The sequence below is a fragment of the Apostichopus japonicus genome, chromosome 19 (assembly GCF_037975245.1).
Source record: "Apostichopus japonicus isolate 1M-3 chromosome 19, ASM3797524v1, whole genome shotgun sequence".
NCBI classification, from domain to species: Eukaryota; Metazoa; Echinodermata; class Holothuroidea; order Aspidochirotida; family Stichopodidae; genus Apostichopus; species Apostichopus japonicus.
The window spans coordinates 26,191,917-26,208,945 of NC_092579.1; the positions used below are offsets into that span (position 1 = coordinate 26,191,917).

Genomic DNA, 17,029 nt, shown 5'->3' on the forward strand with positions numbered 1-17,029 from the left:
TTCAGATATCTCGAATTCAATTTCAGATATCTCGAATTAAATTTCAGATATCTGAAATAGAATTTCAGATATCTCGAATTCAATTTCGGATATCTCGAATTCAATTTCAGATATCTCGAATTCAATTTCAGATATCTGAATTAGAATTTCAGATATCTCGAAATCTATTTTAGATATCTCGAATTCAATTTCAGATATCTGAATTAGAATTTCAGATATCTCGAAATCTATTTAAGATATCTCGAATTCAATTTCAGATATCTGAAATAAGAAACAATTTCAGATATCTAAAATTCCCGATTAAATGTTAAAATGGCTTTCCATACGCGCGCTCTTTACGGAAATGATCGCACAACCAACCTCCCAACTTTTATATTACGCTCAAACACGGCGAAAACTTGTAAAAAGAAATACAGAAGAGTTTCTAAACAATAAACAATATATAAAAAAAATATACACATATTGTATCATTTGTTATCATAGGATTTTATGTACATGTAAGTGTTCTGAGACTTGTGGAAGTTACGGTACGGTGGTGGCACAAAGATGGGACGCCATGTACGTAACCATGTTGAAGGGGGTGGGGGGGGGGGTTCACAGAGCGAGGGACACATCCCGGGATGCGCGCCTGGCTACGGACTTGGACTCCTTATCGTAAAAGATGATTTAATTGTAAAAACTAATTCAAACTAAGGTAGAGATCCTGACTACTAGTTACGATACTAAGAATATCGCGTAAACCATCGGAAATTAGCGCACGTATAGGTAAGAATCATCACGTTACGGTATGTTTCTAGCAGTGTATATGTTTGCACAGGATCGATGTCACAAAAATGTGAATCCTCATCTCAAGGTAATGCAAAAAAATCACACAAAATCACGGAGTGTTAGCTCAGTGGTTAACACCGGTGCCTTTCAATCATAAGGTCCCCGGTTCGAGTCACTCCCAAATTAATGTATGTCGTCCAGTTACAGAGTTGTTGACAATTAACAATTCATAATCATGGACGTTAAATATGAATGTGAGAGACTGACTTCGGTCAGCTTGCGGCTTTGATAAGCCAATTAGGCTTCTTCGCGAGTTCCTGCTTGCAGGAGGATCTAATATACATACATACATACATACATACATACACTCAATTTATACTATAGCTGGTGCAGCATGATTACTCAAAATTAAGATTAATTAATGCATTCATGTAAAGATTAATAGCGCCACTGGACTATCACATATCACGCCAGGTGCAATAAAATGCTAGCACCATTAAGTTGGTACAATTACAAAAACATCACAATTAACAACCCAAAAATCATAAATAAGGTAAAAAACAATTACTTAAGATATTATGATTGCCTAAAGGGTAAATTAATTTGCAACTGTACAAATATCATAAAGTATTTTTTTACTTTCTATGAGTTTGTATACAGTGAGCGTCTAGGAAACAACATGGCGACCTCCATAGCAGCAGAGAACTCGACATCCGCCGATATTAGGCAGTCAATTTCCCGACAAATCAGCTGTTTAGGTGATGGCAGCCGCAGCGCAAAACGAAGGGCTTTAGAATTCATACGGAAAAACACAATTAACAAGAAACAATCCATCGATACCGATGTTTTGGAAGAAATCTTCTGCAGCGACCTACGAAAACCGTTGTTACGGTGTTTTAGTGACCCTGTTGACAAGTGTAGGGAATTGAGCATTGAGCTTGTGAACGAATTCATCGACATTTTGAGTACGCCGGGCAATTTACTTCCATATCTCATTCCTTGTGCGGTTCAACGCCTTGGTCAAAAAGAGATCACAGAAGGTGCGGAAGAAATAAGGTTGCTACTGGTCGAAACAATTTTTAAAGTGATAGAAAAGTGGGGTGAAGATCTTGGACTGTATGTCAATGACTTAGTCAACATATTTCAACAAACACTTGTAGATCCATTTCCAGATGTCAGAAAGCAAAGTTGTCAGTGTGTATGCAAAGTTGCTAGGAATATTCCGCAACACTTTCATTTACAATCAGAGGCCCTCATTAATCCTTTGTTGAAGTCCAGCAGTCACCAACATTCCAAAGTAAGAGCTGATTGCATCTACACTATTGGGGATGTTTTACAGTTTGGTAACCCCAAACCCATGGAAAAAGTAAGTATTCATGACAAAAGTGTGCTTGAAGTAAGACCCACCAATGCATGCAGTTGCTAAGCACTGGGGCACCCAATGTATACCACACAGTATAGAGCTCATAAAAGGCAAGCACCACAAGTACCAAGGTCAAGTTATCAAGGTAGTGTCCACAAGGGAAAACACACCAGAAGAAAATTTAAACAAGAAGTAGACATAGGCCTAATCTTAGTATAAAAAAAAATACTAAATTTACTTAAGTCATATTTGAACCTGCAGAGAGTTAGCTATGCAAATTTACGTAATAGGAGATTGTGCCAAATATAATAGCAATAATTGTTTTAGTATTTAATTAACCATGAATTGCTCTATAATTTGCAATTGAGAAAAGGTCATTATTAAGAGTGAAAAAAATACAGAGGGTAATTTAGTCATTTGGTGGATGATAAGGCACTTGTAAGGAAACATTACTGCAACAATTGAAGACAGCCAACCAAGTCTTGTCTACAAGAAGTCTGAGCATTTAATTTTGCAAGATTTGGATTGGTTTAAGAGTTGAAATGTTGACTGTACCATATATCTCAATCACACAGGCCTGTCTAGCTAAAAGTGATATTATTACTCACCACCTTATATATCATTACATGTATATCAAAGTTTTAGGCAATGAACCTGAAAACATGAAGGACATCTATCTAATTTCTGTAATTTTGTTTTCTCTTTATGGCATTCAGTTTGTAAACAATGGCATGTATCTGCAAGTAATACAAATGCTATCTAAATAGCAACATGTATTAAGAAAGCAAAGAATTATGATCGAAATTAAATTGGAATCAATAACCTCAGAAAATTTTGTCCCCTCAATCACAAGCTATCCATAACTTAGGTTGATGGCGATCCCTAATTTAATTCATTTATAATTCCATGGTCAGTTTTAGATCCTTGAGCGAAAGTGGTCTCCATTAGCTTGGAGCCTTCCTTCAAGAAATATGAATATTTGGACTGCATTCCTTAGCAGTTAGTTTTAGGATAACAATTGTTTATAATGAACCATGGTTAGTGCACTTCAACAAATCTTTTTGAAAAACCAAAATTGAAAGTTTTCTACCTTTCAACTTTACTTACATAAAAAGTTACATAAATTGTTTCCGACCATCTGCAGGTTATATCACATCTTGCGCAAAGATTGTTTGATGACTCTCCCGTTGTCCGTCGAGCTGTAACTGAGGTCGTCGGTAACTGGCTGCTAGATTACATTGACAGATACTCTTATCACCACAAGTTAATTCCTCTCCTTCTCACAAGCCAATCAGATGAAATTCCACAAATTGCTGCAAGGGTAAGTACTTGAAACTAAAATAATTCTATTAGAACTGGTCATTGACAGTTACTTTTGTTCATTCAATTCAGCAGCATTATTCTTCAGGTGTTAGAATGAACCTTAATGTATTTTTTTCACATTGTAGGAAGTTAATAATACTTCACAATACGGATACCAGATCGTTACGAGTGTTCCAATTTCAATGATTAGAAATATAATTAAAATATTAGATCATAATTGAGATGTAAATTTACATCAGATCAATCTCTATCAAAGCTGAATTACCTGCGATCTGTGTGTTAAAGTCCTGTATGTGAAAAAACATATAAGAGCAAAGCTTCCAATTTGGTAAATGATCAGCTTTTATAACCATAATTAGATGTATGAAAGTAATAAAAACAAAAGAACTCTGGAAATGAAAGCTAGCTTGCTTACAGAAGACATGATGGTACTATAAATAAGGGTTCATACAATGTTTGTAGAAACAGTCATGGAGTTTACAAAACTAGGAATTATTAGACAGTGTTGTTAAGGCGTCCCCATATGTAATTGTGCTGCAAACAGCCCTGCAATGTTTGAATAATAATTTTAAGTGCATTCATTTATTCACTCATATGTAGGTGGTATAGTGCCTCTATAATTACCAACTTCAACTTGTCTCTGTTTGGCATGGGTAGTGGGTAAATTCATCTCTGTTCCTTAATTTTCAGGCACTGGGAAGGTTCACTTTTATTACCTTTAGTTTAGCAGCCTTTGATGGTTGTATACATTTTGGTTTTAAGGTATATTTCTTCTAAATTAACAGGCAAATGAACTGTGGGACAGTGTTGGACAAAAGTACGTGAAGGAAAATAAAGAGGAGCTGAAAGATGAATTGCATTATGATGATAAAGGAGATATGCACAGCATGGGAGAAGGTAGGATATGCCTTGATGGTTTCAATTGCTACCAAGTTTAATGATAATATTGCTTAAAATTATGTTTCGTTCTGCTTAATATACTCATTTATGTAATGACCTGTAATTGTATGTATGTATTTTAGATCCTCCTGCAAGCAGGAACTTGCGAAGAAGCCATCATTGGCTTATCAAAGCCGCAAGCTGACCAAAGTCAGTCTCTTAGATTCATATTTTAACGTCAATGATTATGAATTGTCAATTGTCAACAACTCTCTAACTGGATGACATACATTAATCTTGGAGTGACTCAACCTCAGGACCTTATCCAGTGATTGAAAGGCACCAACGTTAACCACTGAGCTAACACTCCCTTAGTGGTAATTACCAATGTTTAGTTGTTTATAAACCGAATGAAATCAACATTTAAAAGAAAGTTGTATTAAGCAGTAAATAAGAGCCTTGCGCAACCCTTATTGTAGATATGATGTGTAACTTTATTCCTCAAACTCTTCCACAGGTCTTGCAGTGCAGAGAACGAACCTTGGCTGTCGAACCCTTATATACCGGAACCTTTCAAAGATCTTACCAGGTCTGCTTAATGACTTGGCAGACTGGGCTGTGATGAATCGCATTATGGCTGCGAGACTATTGAGAGTGCTTCTGTTGAATGCAGAAGATCACACTACTCAACACATAGCCAAGCTTCTCCCTGGTCTTTACAGAGCTGTCACTGATGAAGAAGAAGAGGTTGCGACCCAGGTAAGAACCCATCATGACTCTTAGTTCATGGATGGCTGAAAATGAAACCTGTCAGAAGCAACAGGTATTGTATGTAAGTTTACAATGCATTGGTGTGATGTTAACAGATTGTGTACAGTCAGCTTTCTCAAAAGTTTAAAACTAAGTTACTGTTAAATTACATCACATCTGGAATGACAATTGTATGCTTGCAGGTATCAAAATTGTTCAAACTTAAAGAGGTTGTAAACTTTCTTTAGTTTGTTATCCAATCAAAATTTGGTAAAAATTTACATCAATATATGAAATTATCTTTTACACCAATGTCCCGACAAGAATTCTTGTCTGTTTGTGGTGGAGATAAAAAATTAAAAAAAGATTCTCATAGTCCAAACGTTATCAAAGAAGAATTCATGTATAAATGGTACAACATTAGAACAGTACTTGGGTTTACTGATGATGAAATATTTAAGGCTAAGGTGATAGTGTTTTCTTGTCAAAGTTTTAACAGCTGATCTGATTTAGACATTGGTATGGACATAGCTGTGGTTCAACATAACTATTGTGCTCTACACATGCAGAATGTACAATGCAATACTTACCCTGTATGCATGCATCACATGTACATCCAGGCATGTACAAAAGATGTTACAGCAATACAAAAGTGGACATTTTATAAACACCAGGTACGGTTGGAATTACTTGTAAACAATCATCTCTCATTATGTCTAAACCTGCTGGTAAAGCAAAAGCACAGTAAGTATTATGCATTATCTATATATTATCATTGATAGCCCTTTTAGTTGGGAGATTCTTTCCGTAACCAATTTCTGTTTTGTTGAAGAGCATGAAATTTGTACTTCTATCATATTTGAATAATTCTAACATTTCATATGTTGACAGGCAATTGAGTCAGCCAAGTTGGTAGGTTTCTTCATTGGACCTGATGTCTATTGCATGCTGGTGCTGCCTTACATAGTCTCCAATCCATCATGGGGAGTATTAAGGACTTTCAGCGCCATCTTGGAAGGTACTTCGAAAGCACGGCTGCAAAATTTCGTCACCGAGATCTGCAATACGCTGACACAATCTGACGTATACTGCAGTGATCAGGTTAGTTCCAACAGCTCGCCGTTGCATCACAAAGTCACTGGGTTTCCCGGTTAACTTTAACTTCTATTAATTAATCTTACAACAGGAAAGTGAGTGATGGCAGATGAGCAATAAGCTCTGTGCATTTCCTTCACAAAGAAAAAGTTTACACAAAAAAAGTGATTATAATGTTAGAGGATTAACTAAAGGTTTATAGAACAAACTGATCTAATTTCAAACAGGACAACTCAAGTGTTGTGCACGTAATGGATCTTACATACTGCTATAAACATGTCACATTGCATTGCCACTGGTAATTGCCATTAAATGCACCTTATTTTTTGTTTATGCAGATGATGTACCAGGTACAGCTACTAGCATGCGTTGATGCTATCATGACTTGCTGCGGTGATGGATGTGAAATAGTCAGCTTTCAACTCTTCTTTATTCTAATCTCCCTCTTGGCCCAGACAAAAGAGGAACCACTGAAGCGGAAGGTATCGGCAAAGCACTTATCTCTTCACCTCTATCTTATTAAGATATCTAATAGAAAATAAAGTGTTTATAATCTTTATCTTGCAAAATAAAGTTCAGAAAGAGAAATGAGAAGTGTTAAAAATAAATTTGGAAGACAGATTTGATTGCCATATTATTTAGGTACATAGACAGTACAGGGATACAACAATATGTCCTTCAAATCACCTTGGCTTCACGTGGCAACAATTAGTGAATTTATTCTTCAGAGAACCAATTCATGTTCACTGAAAAATGTGGAGTTATTGTTACAGTATTTAGCTGCTAAATAAACCATGCTTATTTTCAACCCTAATTAATTGTTAGAAATTTCATGGACCATTTTTGGTATTAAGTGGAAACATTTAATGCTTTAGCCATCAACTGTTCACTTCATGACAGGGGTTATGCTAAGTGGGTAATGGCAAACCATATATTGTAACAAACAAGAATACCATAACAAACATATTGCTGTAGCCATCAATTATGTATTTCATGCCTGGGGTTATGCTATTTGTGATGGGGCAAACCATGTTAAGAGTAATTTACAAGATATCTCCCTACTCAAGCTTCTCACTCTCGTTAAATATTGATGACAGATTTAAAATCTTTCAGAATATTTGAATCATCTTTGAAGACATGTATGTAAAATTTGATTTAAATTTTTTCACGATTTGTCTAGATCAAAGACAGCCTGCATCGTTTAGCTGTTCTGCAATCAATGGAGAGTGACAGTGACATCTTCACTGCCCATGCCAAACAGATGATCAGTAAACTGAAGGGAAACTACACCAATTGGGCCAGTTTTTCTGTGGAAAGAGCAATTTTTGATACTGTTTTACTTGAGGCCGGTAAGGGTGCCTTCTTTTTCATTTTATTTAGCAATTAGATATGTTTTCTGGCTAAATTTCCTGTAGAAGTCATCATTTACAAATAGTGTTGCAAGATTCTATTTATTTTCACTTCACACGACTAATTTTTCACACATGGGGATGCCCCTTATCAGGTAGTAAAAACTGTTTTTGCACAGTTTACATGAAATGTTCTCATAAAGTGTAAAATGTGGCAAGGAATCCTTTCTGGTTGTAAATCAAGTGATCCAATAATGGCTGTTTAATGTACATCCTTCCTCTCCATTGCTAACTAAATTATGCGCAAAAGTTAATTGGTAAATATTAGTAGCCTACAGGCCTTCACAAATTAACCACGACTAGTCAATCTGTCTTATCTATCATCAACTGAATTTAAGCTAACATAGACCAAACATAGACTTATAACAGTGACAATATTCTTGCATTATTTTCATTCTATTTCTTTAAAACAATGTTTGTTCTCCCAACATGTAGTAAAACAGTAAGCCAATTAAGCTGTTCACAACACTAGACACTCGGGAGGAGAAAGGTGTTTTCTAGTCATAACACATGATATTGAGAATACAGAGAAGTAAGACTTTAAGCAGGTTTCTCTGTGTATATGTTTTAAGGTACAAGTGTTCTGAGGAATATGTTGAGGAACTGATATTGATTTTGCCTAGAATTTATAACAGCAATTGCTTGTAACATGGCTGCTAGATATAAACAGATATTTGTCTCTCAGCAGCAAAGTTTGAAATTTGTTTTCATGTTACATACTTTCTCAGTATTACATGTAAACCTACTACACAAACTTACTGAAGTAGAGCCAATTTGGATGACTTATTAATTGGGTTATAAAAAGGAAATGGCTATTGTCTCCATGTTATGAAAAGCATTCTAGTTTAGACATAATTGGCATTGATTAGAAGCACTTATGGGATTTAAGTTTCAATGGAAGATTTGGGTGTGAAAAGTTACCTGTTTGTTCCCATAGTTTGTATACAAAATGCAGGGAGAATTATTTGGTATGAAGTTGACAACATGTCTTGTCAGTTTGTTATCATTGTGTCCTCTGGATAGTACGTGAGGTTATATCACTAGTAACTCATGTTATCATGAGAATATAGAATAGAAATATGTGAAGAGTAACATGGTTTGATTTGTTTCACAGCTATGTCATTTATTGGTAGCAAGTGCAGTCATTTGAATTACATTTCCAGTACACTCTAAACTTATGCATTTGTTTTTCTTTCTAGGTCCAGTTGCAGGGTCACTTCTGGACGACATCATGCCTGTGCTATTGACAAACCTTAATCCCGAGAAGGATCCGGAACTTCGACTTAAGTTATTCTCTCTGCTCGCGCAACTGTTAGTCAATGCTAGTGAGACGTTAGACTCACAACACCGATTCAATGCTTTAGTACCAGTGGTGGTACTTGAAATGATCTTACCAAACTGTGTCTGGTGTGGAGGGAGGACGGCTGCTGCAGTACGTACCACCGCTGTGTCCTGCCTGTGGGCCTTGCTAAAGAGTGGTTTAATATCTGCTGATCAGGTAAGACCTACCTCTTTCCTTAAAGATAGATAGAAAACTTTATTGTCCATTTCAGAAAACAAAAACGGAAAATTATTTCCCATCGACATTAAACATAAAACAGTAGTGAATACAAACAAAACCATACACTAAACAAGGTATTAGTGAACAACTACGAGAATAAAACTAAATAAGCAGAACCAAAACAGTAACAGAAGCAGCACAGAGAGCTGCAAGTGACAGATCACACACTGTGGCCAGACTGCTTTGCACGCGAGATAAACTAGTATATTGCCTAAGGTAAGAAAGAATTACGGAACCTGGACGTTTTAGTATGGGGCACCTGTAATCGTAACACATAAAGCTGGCCTCCTGGTATTCATTAATGTATCTAGTACATACCTTTAGCTCATCCAGTTTATTTTGTATGGATTATTCAAGATTAAGGAAAGGAAAGAAGAGGAAATAAAAACCATCTTTCCCATAAATGACTATCATTTACAGGTGTGATAAATAAACAGAAATGGACCAATCTTCCAAATGGTATGTCCTCAAAACCAAACGATGCATTATTTAATTGTGTTCTTTCATAGTTGCTGGAGATGATGTCCGTCCTTCTTCCGCAAGCCACTAGTCTTCTGGAGGATGACGTTCGAACGACTCGACTGATCACATGTCGTGTCTTGCAACGTATCCTGGAGATTTGTGGTACGAGGCTGCACCCAGACACACTACATACCATGTACATGGAACTCCTCAAACGACTCGACGACAGCAGCGACGAGATCAGATTGTCCGTCACCAAGACGTTTATGACTTTCTTCAGATGCTTTCAAAAAGAATACGATGTTGTACTTTACAAGGCACACATTGAAACTCTCTACAGAGGGCTACTGGTGCACATGGATGATACAGATACAGACATACAACAAGCTGTCCTAGGTAAAGCCATTTACTATGTTTACAAGCGATCTATGAAAGGCAGTGTTTCCAACGTCACAATTGCATAACGATTGTTATACTTGAAATTAAAGGGTTGAAGCCCTTGTGTTATCTCTTGGTATCTCTTACAGCTTTCAAGTTTGTGTAAAAGTAAGTTGGCCTGACGTTTCGATCATAGCAAGATCTTCTTCAGAGGCTAAAAAAAAAAAAAAAAACATTCTATTACACAGGCTCTCTAGTGGATAAGCAGTTTGCTAACAGTTTTATTTTATTTTGATTTTAGCTTTCAAGTTTAGAATTACTTGCTGTATATTGTATGCTGTATATTTGCTGTATATTCAAATATGAATAGTACAAAAGAGGTGCCTTGACAGTAATACTAGTATCTGAGCTAAAACACTATGTTTTATCAAGACAACATGTCAACTATTTTACACCTGGATAAATTGGAGCATTATACGTCTTAGTATTATCAAGACAAGAAGGTATTGTGTATTTGCAGAGTGTGACTGTGATGTGTAGTTATGCTGCTTTTTTCCAGTAACTAAATAAATGTTAACTATCAGTTACATCGGATCCTTCAAGTTGAGGAATATGTCCACATATGTTGCCTAATTACATTTAATTTTGTTTGTTTTCAATTTATAGGATATTGTCTTAATACAAAACTGAAATACATGTTAGGAACGCCTTAAAGCTTGTTCAATCTCTCAGTTACAGTAAACTAATGATCATATACGTGGATGATACTCCTTACCATTTATTCCACTTCTCCAACCCTAGATGTCTTGAAGCAAGCAGCAGTGATTCATCCTCCACTGCTGGAGAGAGAGGTGGAAGCAGTCAGACAGAAGCATCGTAGCCTCATCTACTGCGATGAGTTGCTCCAGCACACCAAGAGGCTGCAAATATCTTGAGAAAGACAGGAACAGCACAAATGGAAACACTTTCTGTCAGATGTGAAATTTTGACAGCTATTTTCTTTCCTTTAAGATGGTAATAATGTTGTTGTTTCATTTGCATTGTGATTTGACTATGTTTGATTCTGTTGTTTTTTCTTACATAGAAGAGGTCTTGTTGTTACTACATCGATCACAGCTGTTGCTTTTGCACATCTAAGTGATATTAAGTATGGAATATCTGTAGAAGGGTGCTGCACTTATATACAAATATAAGCATAAGAGACAACCAACAAGGTCTCAACAGTGCTGCCAGTATGGTAAGATTTAGTGTATGTACAGTCCTATCTGTATGCAACTGAACTGTAAGGTAGCAGCTATAGCCTATTAAAGTACAAGTAGTTGTAGCTAGTTACAGTTATAACACCCTAGTGTCTTTGATGGCAGTGTAATTATTTATTTAAGTTTCCTGATACAGTAAATCTTCACATAGGATGATACAAAGTTGTTCAAAGGATCACTGAAGCTTACCACCATCACGTAAATATTACACGTCCAGCAGTGTCTGAGAAATCTGTGTTAACATCGTCATGTATTGCTGATTTAGTGATGCATATGTTGCTTGGATCACAACTGCAGAACATTATGTTCCTTCCTATCCATAGTGCCTGGCTGTTTTCTATAAATATCCCAAGATTAGGCAATATCAGGCCCTCCTTCCCAACAAAAAGAAAAGAAGGTAACTTAGGCAAAGTAACAGATGTCAATCATCAGAGTATTGTTGTGAGTGCCAACTCTGACATTAAGAGTTATTAACACATGAAAATATGGTCTACTTGTGAGTGTAGGATCTTGCTAGACTGTTTGCTGTGATTTTGATTTGTTTGATTTTTTACTTGGGAGATTTAATGAGTTGTGGATAATTCTATTAATTATGTCAAGCTGAAGTGAATCGATTGAATAAATACTTGAGGTATTCTTATGAAAAAAAAAGTTGTCCTTCTATTTCCTTAATATACTTCTGCGTTAAAGAAAATTTTTGTGTATTTATTGATGAACTAGTGCACTACATTGAGACTAACTGTATAAAAAGAAAAATATCAGATAAATATATTGCAAGTATTTAAGGATATGCAGTATTTCCTGTGCATCCCTGAAATACCAATGGAGGTTACATTGAAAATGTAGTTGCCTCACACAAGTTCTGAGATCGCATACATGCGAATGGAATCAGTGTGATGGTAATTATGATGTGTGTGTGAAACCTTGATTTTTAAGCATGATAACTCGAAAAGTACATGCAGGTTTAACTCACGTACTTAGTAGTAGTGGGTACACATTAGTTCAAGATTCCTACTTTTCATTGTGGCGGTCAAATGCCTTTTGAGGTCAACCATTAATAAATTTTAAACACCTTGTTAGGACTGTAACTGCTCAAGTGAAGCTTGAGTGAACTTTTATACTGGACATGAGCAGCCACCATAGTGAGGACAAGAACTCTAGCTGCCTTTTGATTTTTGTGGATGTCAACGATCATTTGAGGTCAAGAGATGTCAAAGTCTGGAAATAATTAACATGTAGCTACTAACTCCAGATACCACTTTCTTGGAGTTTGCAAATGGTTACAAAATTGAATTTGCAGAGAAATGTTATTCATATTCTCCACCATATAGCAGTTCAAGTTGCACCGTATTTCACCAATGGTGGAATTTAATATGGAAACTGAATTAATATGGTTAACAAAGCAGTTTAGGAGCCAGCTAATCTTGTTTACAGTATTGAATACAAGTACAGCTTCACAACCCAAAATAATAATACATTTCGTATGATCCCCTCTCACTGGATCACTAAGCATGGGTTTGTGGGGGAGGTGGGCATTTTGCCTGACAAAATCTCTCTGCCCTGACAAAGTCTTGAATTGAACTCCTAGTTCAAGCTTCATGAAAGCTGACCCAGGGGTATGAACAATTAACCAAGGGGTCCATTTTGTTTTTTAATGTAATAATGATGGTTTGTGTGTGATGCCTTGCTTGTAAACATGCTATGTGGAAGCCTGATGTTTATGTTGGAGGTCAAAGGTTATTTGACAGGTCAGCAGAGTTGAAAATGTGGAAATCATGTAAACATGATATCTCAAGAATGGAATCATTGATGAATTTCATATTTAGTATGTGGATGCTTAATAGTGAGTAGATGAACCCTACATAGTTGCACTGAAGGTCAAAGCTAAATGGGGGTTAAATTTTGAAATTTGTGAACATGATACCTCAAGAGAGGAATATTTGATAACTCATAGTAGGTATGCGGATACCCTATAGAGTGAGTTCAATATGCCTATTGTTTATGGTGGACGTAAAAGGTCATTTCAGGTCAAAGGTCATTATGCCTTACAGTTCTGTGTTTAACTAATTAGCGTAGACAATGGAGCTTATGTCAAAGCAATATGTGTCCATCTATCAGTATCTGTCTGAATGACAACATCAGTTCTAATGCTATTGTGAACAACCCTAGTCAAATTTCTCAAGAAAGTTGTGTAAGTTATTGCCCCAGGTTATTAGCTTCACAAATGTGTACACAGGTAAATACAAGGTTAGATGTGGTCAAGCCAAGTCAAATTAAGTTACGTTTAAATACTGCTTTGCCTATTATTAGAATATCAATATAAACTTGTGTGAGATACAAATTATGAGATAAAAGAGTCAGAATATTTTATGACATGGCAAATGGTGGCATCTTGTGAACTTAAAAAGGCCACATTTTTGAAAGTTTGAGATAAACCAACGAATTTTGTGATGAAAGCTATATTTTGGAGATAAAACGCAAAGGAAAATGTAAATTTAGACGAATTATTCCAAAATAATAAGGCAAAATAAATTCGAAATTTCGAGAAATTGTTCATGGATTAAGTACCACATAAGTAAGTTGAACTGTGTGTACACACTGAATGTTACAAAACTTGTATTTTCCACTAGCGATTTTACACAAAAACACATTTCTGAAATATGACTGATTACTTTCTTTTTTGAGGGGCGGGGGGGGGTGGGGGTATCAGAGCCATTGGACTGAGAAAAATAATTGTAAATATACTAGAAAGTTTGATGCAACATATGCAATATACATTTCTAGAAGAAACAGTGGAATTTTCGAACCGAAATGTCGAACTTTATCGGTGACTTGTTACCAAGGGCGTAGGAACCGGGGGGCTGGGGCGCCAGCCCCCCAGTGAAAAATGTGGAGGGGCGGAAGTATCATTCCGCCCCCCGGTTCGCAAGTCAGAAAACCCCTTTTTCATTTCCAAATGAGAAAAAAAATCTCATTTGGAGCACCAAATTGCATCTAAGGCCAGGTGAAAATGCCAAATTAAGTTTACAAAATGGAGTGGGTGTTGAAGTGTGCTATATTGCACCAAATTGCATCTAAGGCCACCTGGAAATGCAAAAAATTCCAAAGGGGAGGGGGACACCCCCTCCCCTTAGACCCCCCCCCCCAGGCCGGCCATCAGTCTTCAGCCCCCCCCCCCCACACAAAAGTACCTTCCTACGTCACTGCTTGTTACTATAGTACTACGTAGAGCCTATATAGGCCTAATTGGACTCATTCGTACAACGATAAATTTTCGAGAAAAAGCCATGAAGAATGATTATGTAGAATATTGAGTTAATGAAATTTTGATAGCAAATGGAAGAAACTTGACACAAAGAGTTGGCAAATGATGATGGTCCTAATTTTGAGAAAACTTTCGAAACCTGAGGATAAAATGTAACTGACTACTTGAACTCAGACCAGGGAGTTGTTATTCCATATCAACTCCCTGCTCAGACTATAAGGAATTAGGGGAAATTCGGAGATAAAAGTTGACACTTCCAACATCCCAGTTTGGACCACCCGTGCATGCATCTGCATTCTGCTGTTGGATATGTCTTCTCGGGATGGAATATCGATATATTTTATTTGATGAATTCCGATTAGTCGGAGTAGAAATGATAACACGTCACAACGAACAACGATCGATGGAACGCTTTTCTTACGTAGTGGCCTAAGCACCAACAGCCATAGTCATGTGACAAAACTAAAATTCTTCTGGGAAATACCTCCAACCCCACAAATGGGCCTAGGCTCAGCCGGGCCTTACTTTTTGTACGTCACTTGTCTAGAACGTTTGGTCCCGGAACCAGTGGCGTAGCTAGAGCCTTTTGGCGCCCGGGTGCAAGAGTATAGAAAATTGCGCCCCCCCCCCAATTATAATTATGATATTGTGAAATAAATTGATATTGGTTGTATAGGCTTTAAGCATATCCGTACCGTACCATGCACTGTAAAAATAGATAAAGTGTCTAAATAACATTATTTAAACCCGAATAACTATTATTATTCTCTCATAGATATAGTAGCTATAGCTACATAGGTTCTCTCTTACTATTGAAACTGACAACTTTATATATATAAAGTTGTCAGTTTCAATAGTAAGAGAGAACCTATGTAAAGTTGTATATACAACTTTACTATTATCCTAAGTTGTAAGGCTCTTGTATTTATCGCATACAGCTAAGTATTCTTATTCTCTAATTTATCTTATAGTATAGCGTCTTGTAAGTTGCTGAATTTGTAACATTGTTTAAACACGCAACTGCATTTTGCGTGCTTTTGTATCAGCAAATACATGTAATGATCAAAGGCTGTTAATTAATGTTGTCTGCTTCATCGCGCTCAATACTAAGGAGTGCCAAAGCAGATAGTCTCGCTCGACGTCGTAGTATACACTCCCCTAGTGCCTTTGGAACTGTATACTGAAATACCCGAAATTTCTGTGACATGTAGTCATTCAGGCGCGTATCCAGGATTTTCTAACCCGGGGGGCGCGAATTACTATCTAAGCGGAGCGCCACCATCGGTTGGCGCGCAGCGTACAAGAAAATTTCTGGTTTTGATAGCCCCCCCCCCCCCCCCAGATCACCGGAAACGGCACTTCTCGGGCTTGAAATGACCAACCAGATGTACACTTTTGGCCTGAGAACCAAGTATTTCCTAATAGTTTTTTTTTTCCATCCATAACCTTTTTGAAGATTGTCAACCCGGCACACGTCATGTTCGACCTGATCGCATGTCCTGTGGGTCTTTGCTTTTGTAGGTGATTCTACGTCGCGGCCCACAATACCCGTCAGCCCCACTTTTCAAGGTTTTAAGCCCCAAATTTGTTCAGAATTTGAAAATTCACATTTCTCGTGAATAAACTCACTTCAAAACATACCCATAATGTTGTACAAAATTTCATCTATGGACAACCAATATAGAAAAACTACCTTCAACCCCTAACAGACCGGTCAAAATTGCACGAGTAGAGGGAAGTGTGATGCAGAATGTTGGTCAGAAATTTTCGAAAATTCAGACAGTTAATTTATTGGTGTACAAATATTAAACCTCTTATAACGGCTATTATAAAACTTGGTTGAAGGAAATGAAAAAATAGCAGATATTTCCGAAACTGAACACTACACACATAGGCGTAGGAGGCGCGGCGGCAGTGGCGGAGCTAGGGGTATTGGTCAGGAGGGGCGAGAATGGTCTGTAGGGGCGCTTTCGACACTATCTAAGCGGAGCGCCACCACTGGTTGGCGCGTAGAGCACAGACAAATTTTGAGTAAAGATACTCCCTAGATCGCCGGAAATGACCCTTTCAGGGCCTGGCTAATTTGCAGATAAACGAAGAATAGGGTGTCATCGCCAAATTACACCAACAAAATGTGTCAAATGTCAATAAGTAGATGAGAGCGCAATAAAAAAGTCAATAATCTAGAATAAGTAAAAAGTGGTAAAGAGCTGAAAAAGGCGCCAGCAGTCCATTTGAGTCCGTCAGGGGGCGCATCCGCCCCCTGACCGTATGGACGCTCCGCCACTGCGCAGCCGGGGTGCAGCCCCTAATTCGCCATTACTAATGTAAAAGAGAGTTTTGACATAATTGGACCTCCATGCTTTTTATACATCTACATGAGACATGTCGTTGTTTACATTAGCATCCCGCGGTATACTGCGCAATTTTAACGGACCGTACGGTACATGATGGCATGCGATGTAATAACCGATGCTTGCTTATATGATATTGACATTGACACGTTGAACGCGCGCG

At 37.2% G+C, this 17,029-nt stretch overlaps 1 protein-coding gene across 1 annotated transcript; it reads left to right on the top strand.

Annotated features, from left to right (window-relative positions):
• The first annotated feature begins 1,417 nt into the window (after window positions 1-1,417).
• LOC139959869 (dynein axonemal assembly factor 5-like) lies at window positions 1,418-11,898 on the top strand. Its single transcript, XM_071957776.1, has 10 exons — window positions 1,418-2,134; window positions 3,276-3,452; window positions 4,240-4,351; window positions 4,851-5,092; window positions 5,975-6,184; window positions 6,517-6,660; window positions 7,359-7,527; window positions 8,787-9,085; window positions 9,658-10,006; window positions 10,790-11,898. The coding sequence occupies exons 1-10, from the start codon at window positions 1,448-1,450 to the stop codon at window positions 10,921-10,923; spliced, it is 2,523 nt and encodes an 840-aa protein (XP_071813877.1). The 5' UTR covers window positions 1,418-1,447; the 3' UTR covers window positions 10,924-11,898.
• The last annotated feature ends 5,131 nt before the right edge of the window (window positions 11,899-17,029 follow it).

Bases quoted from the DNA above. Each gene is read 5' to 3' on its own strand.
- LOC139959869 (XM_071957776.1), top strand. From the start codon at position 1,448: ATGGCGACCTCCATAGCAGCAGAGAACTCGACATCCGCCGATATTAGG. The intron at 6,185-6,516 runs GTTAGTTCCAAC...TTGTTTATGCAG, and splicing joins ACGTATACTGCAGTGATCAG to ATGATGTACCAGGTACAGCT. The intron at 6,661-7,358 runs GTATCGGCAAAG...CGATTTGTCTAG, and splicing joins AGGAACCACTGAAGCGGAAG to ATCAAAGACAGCCTGCATCG.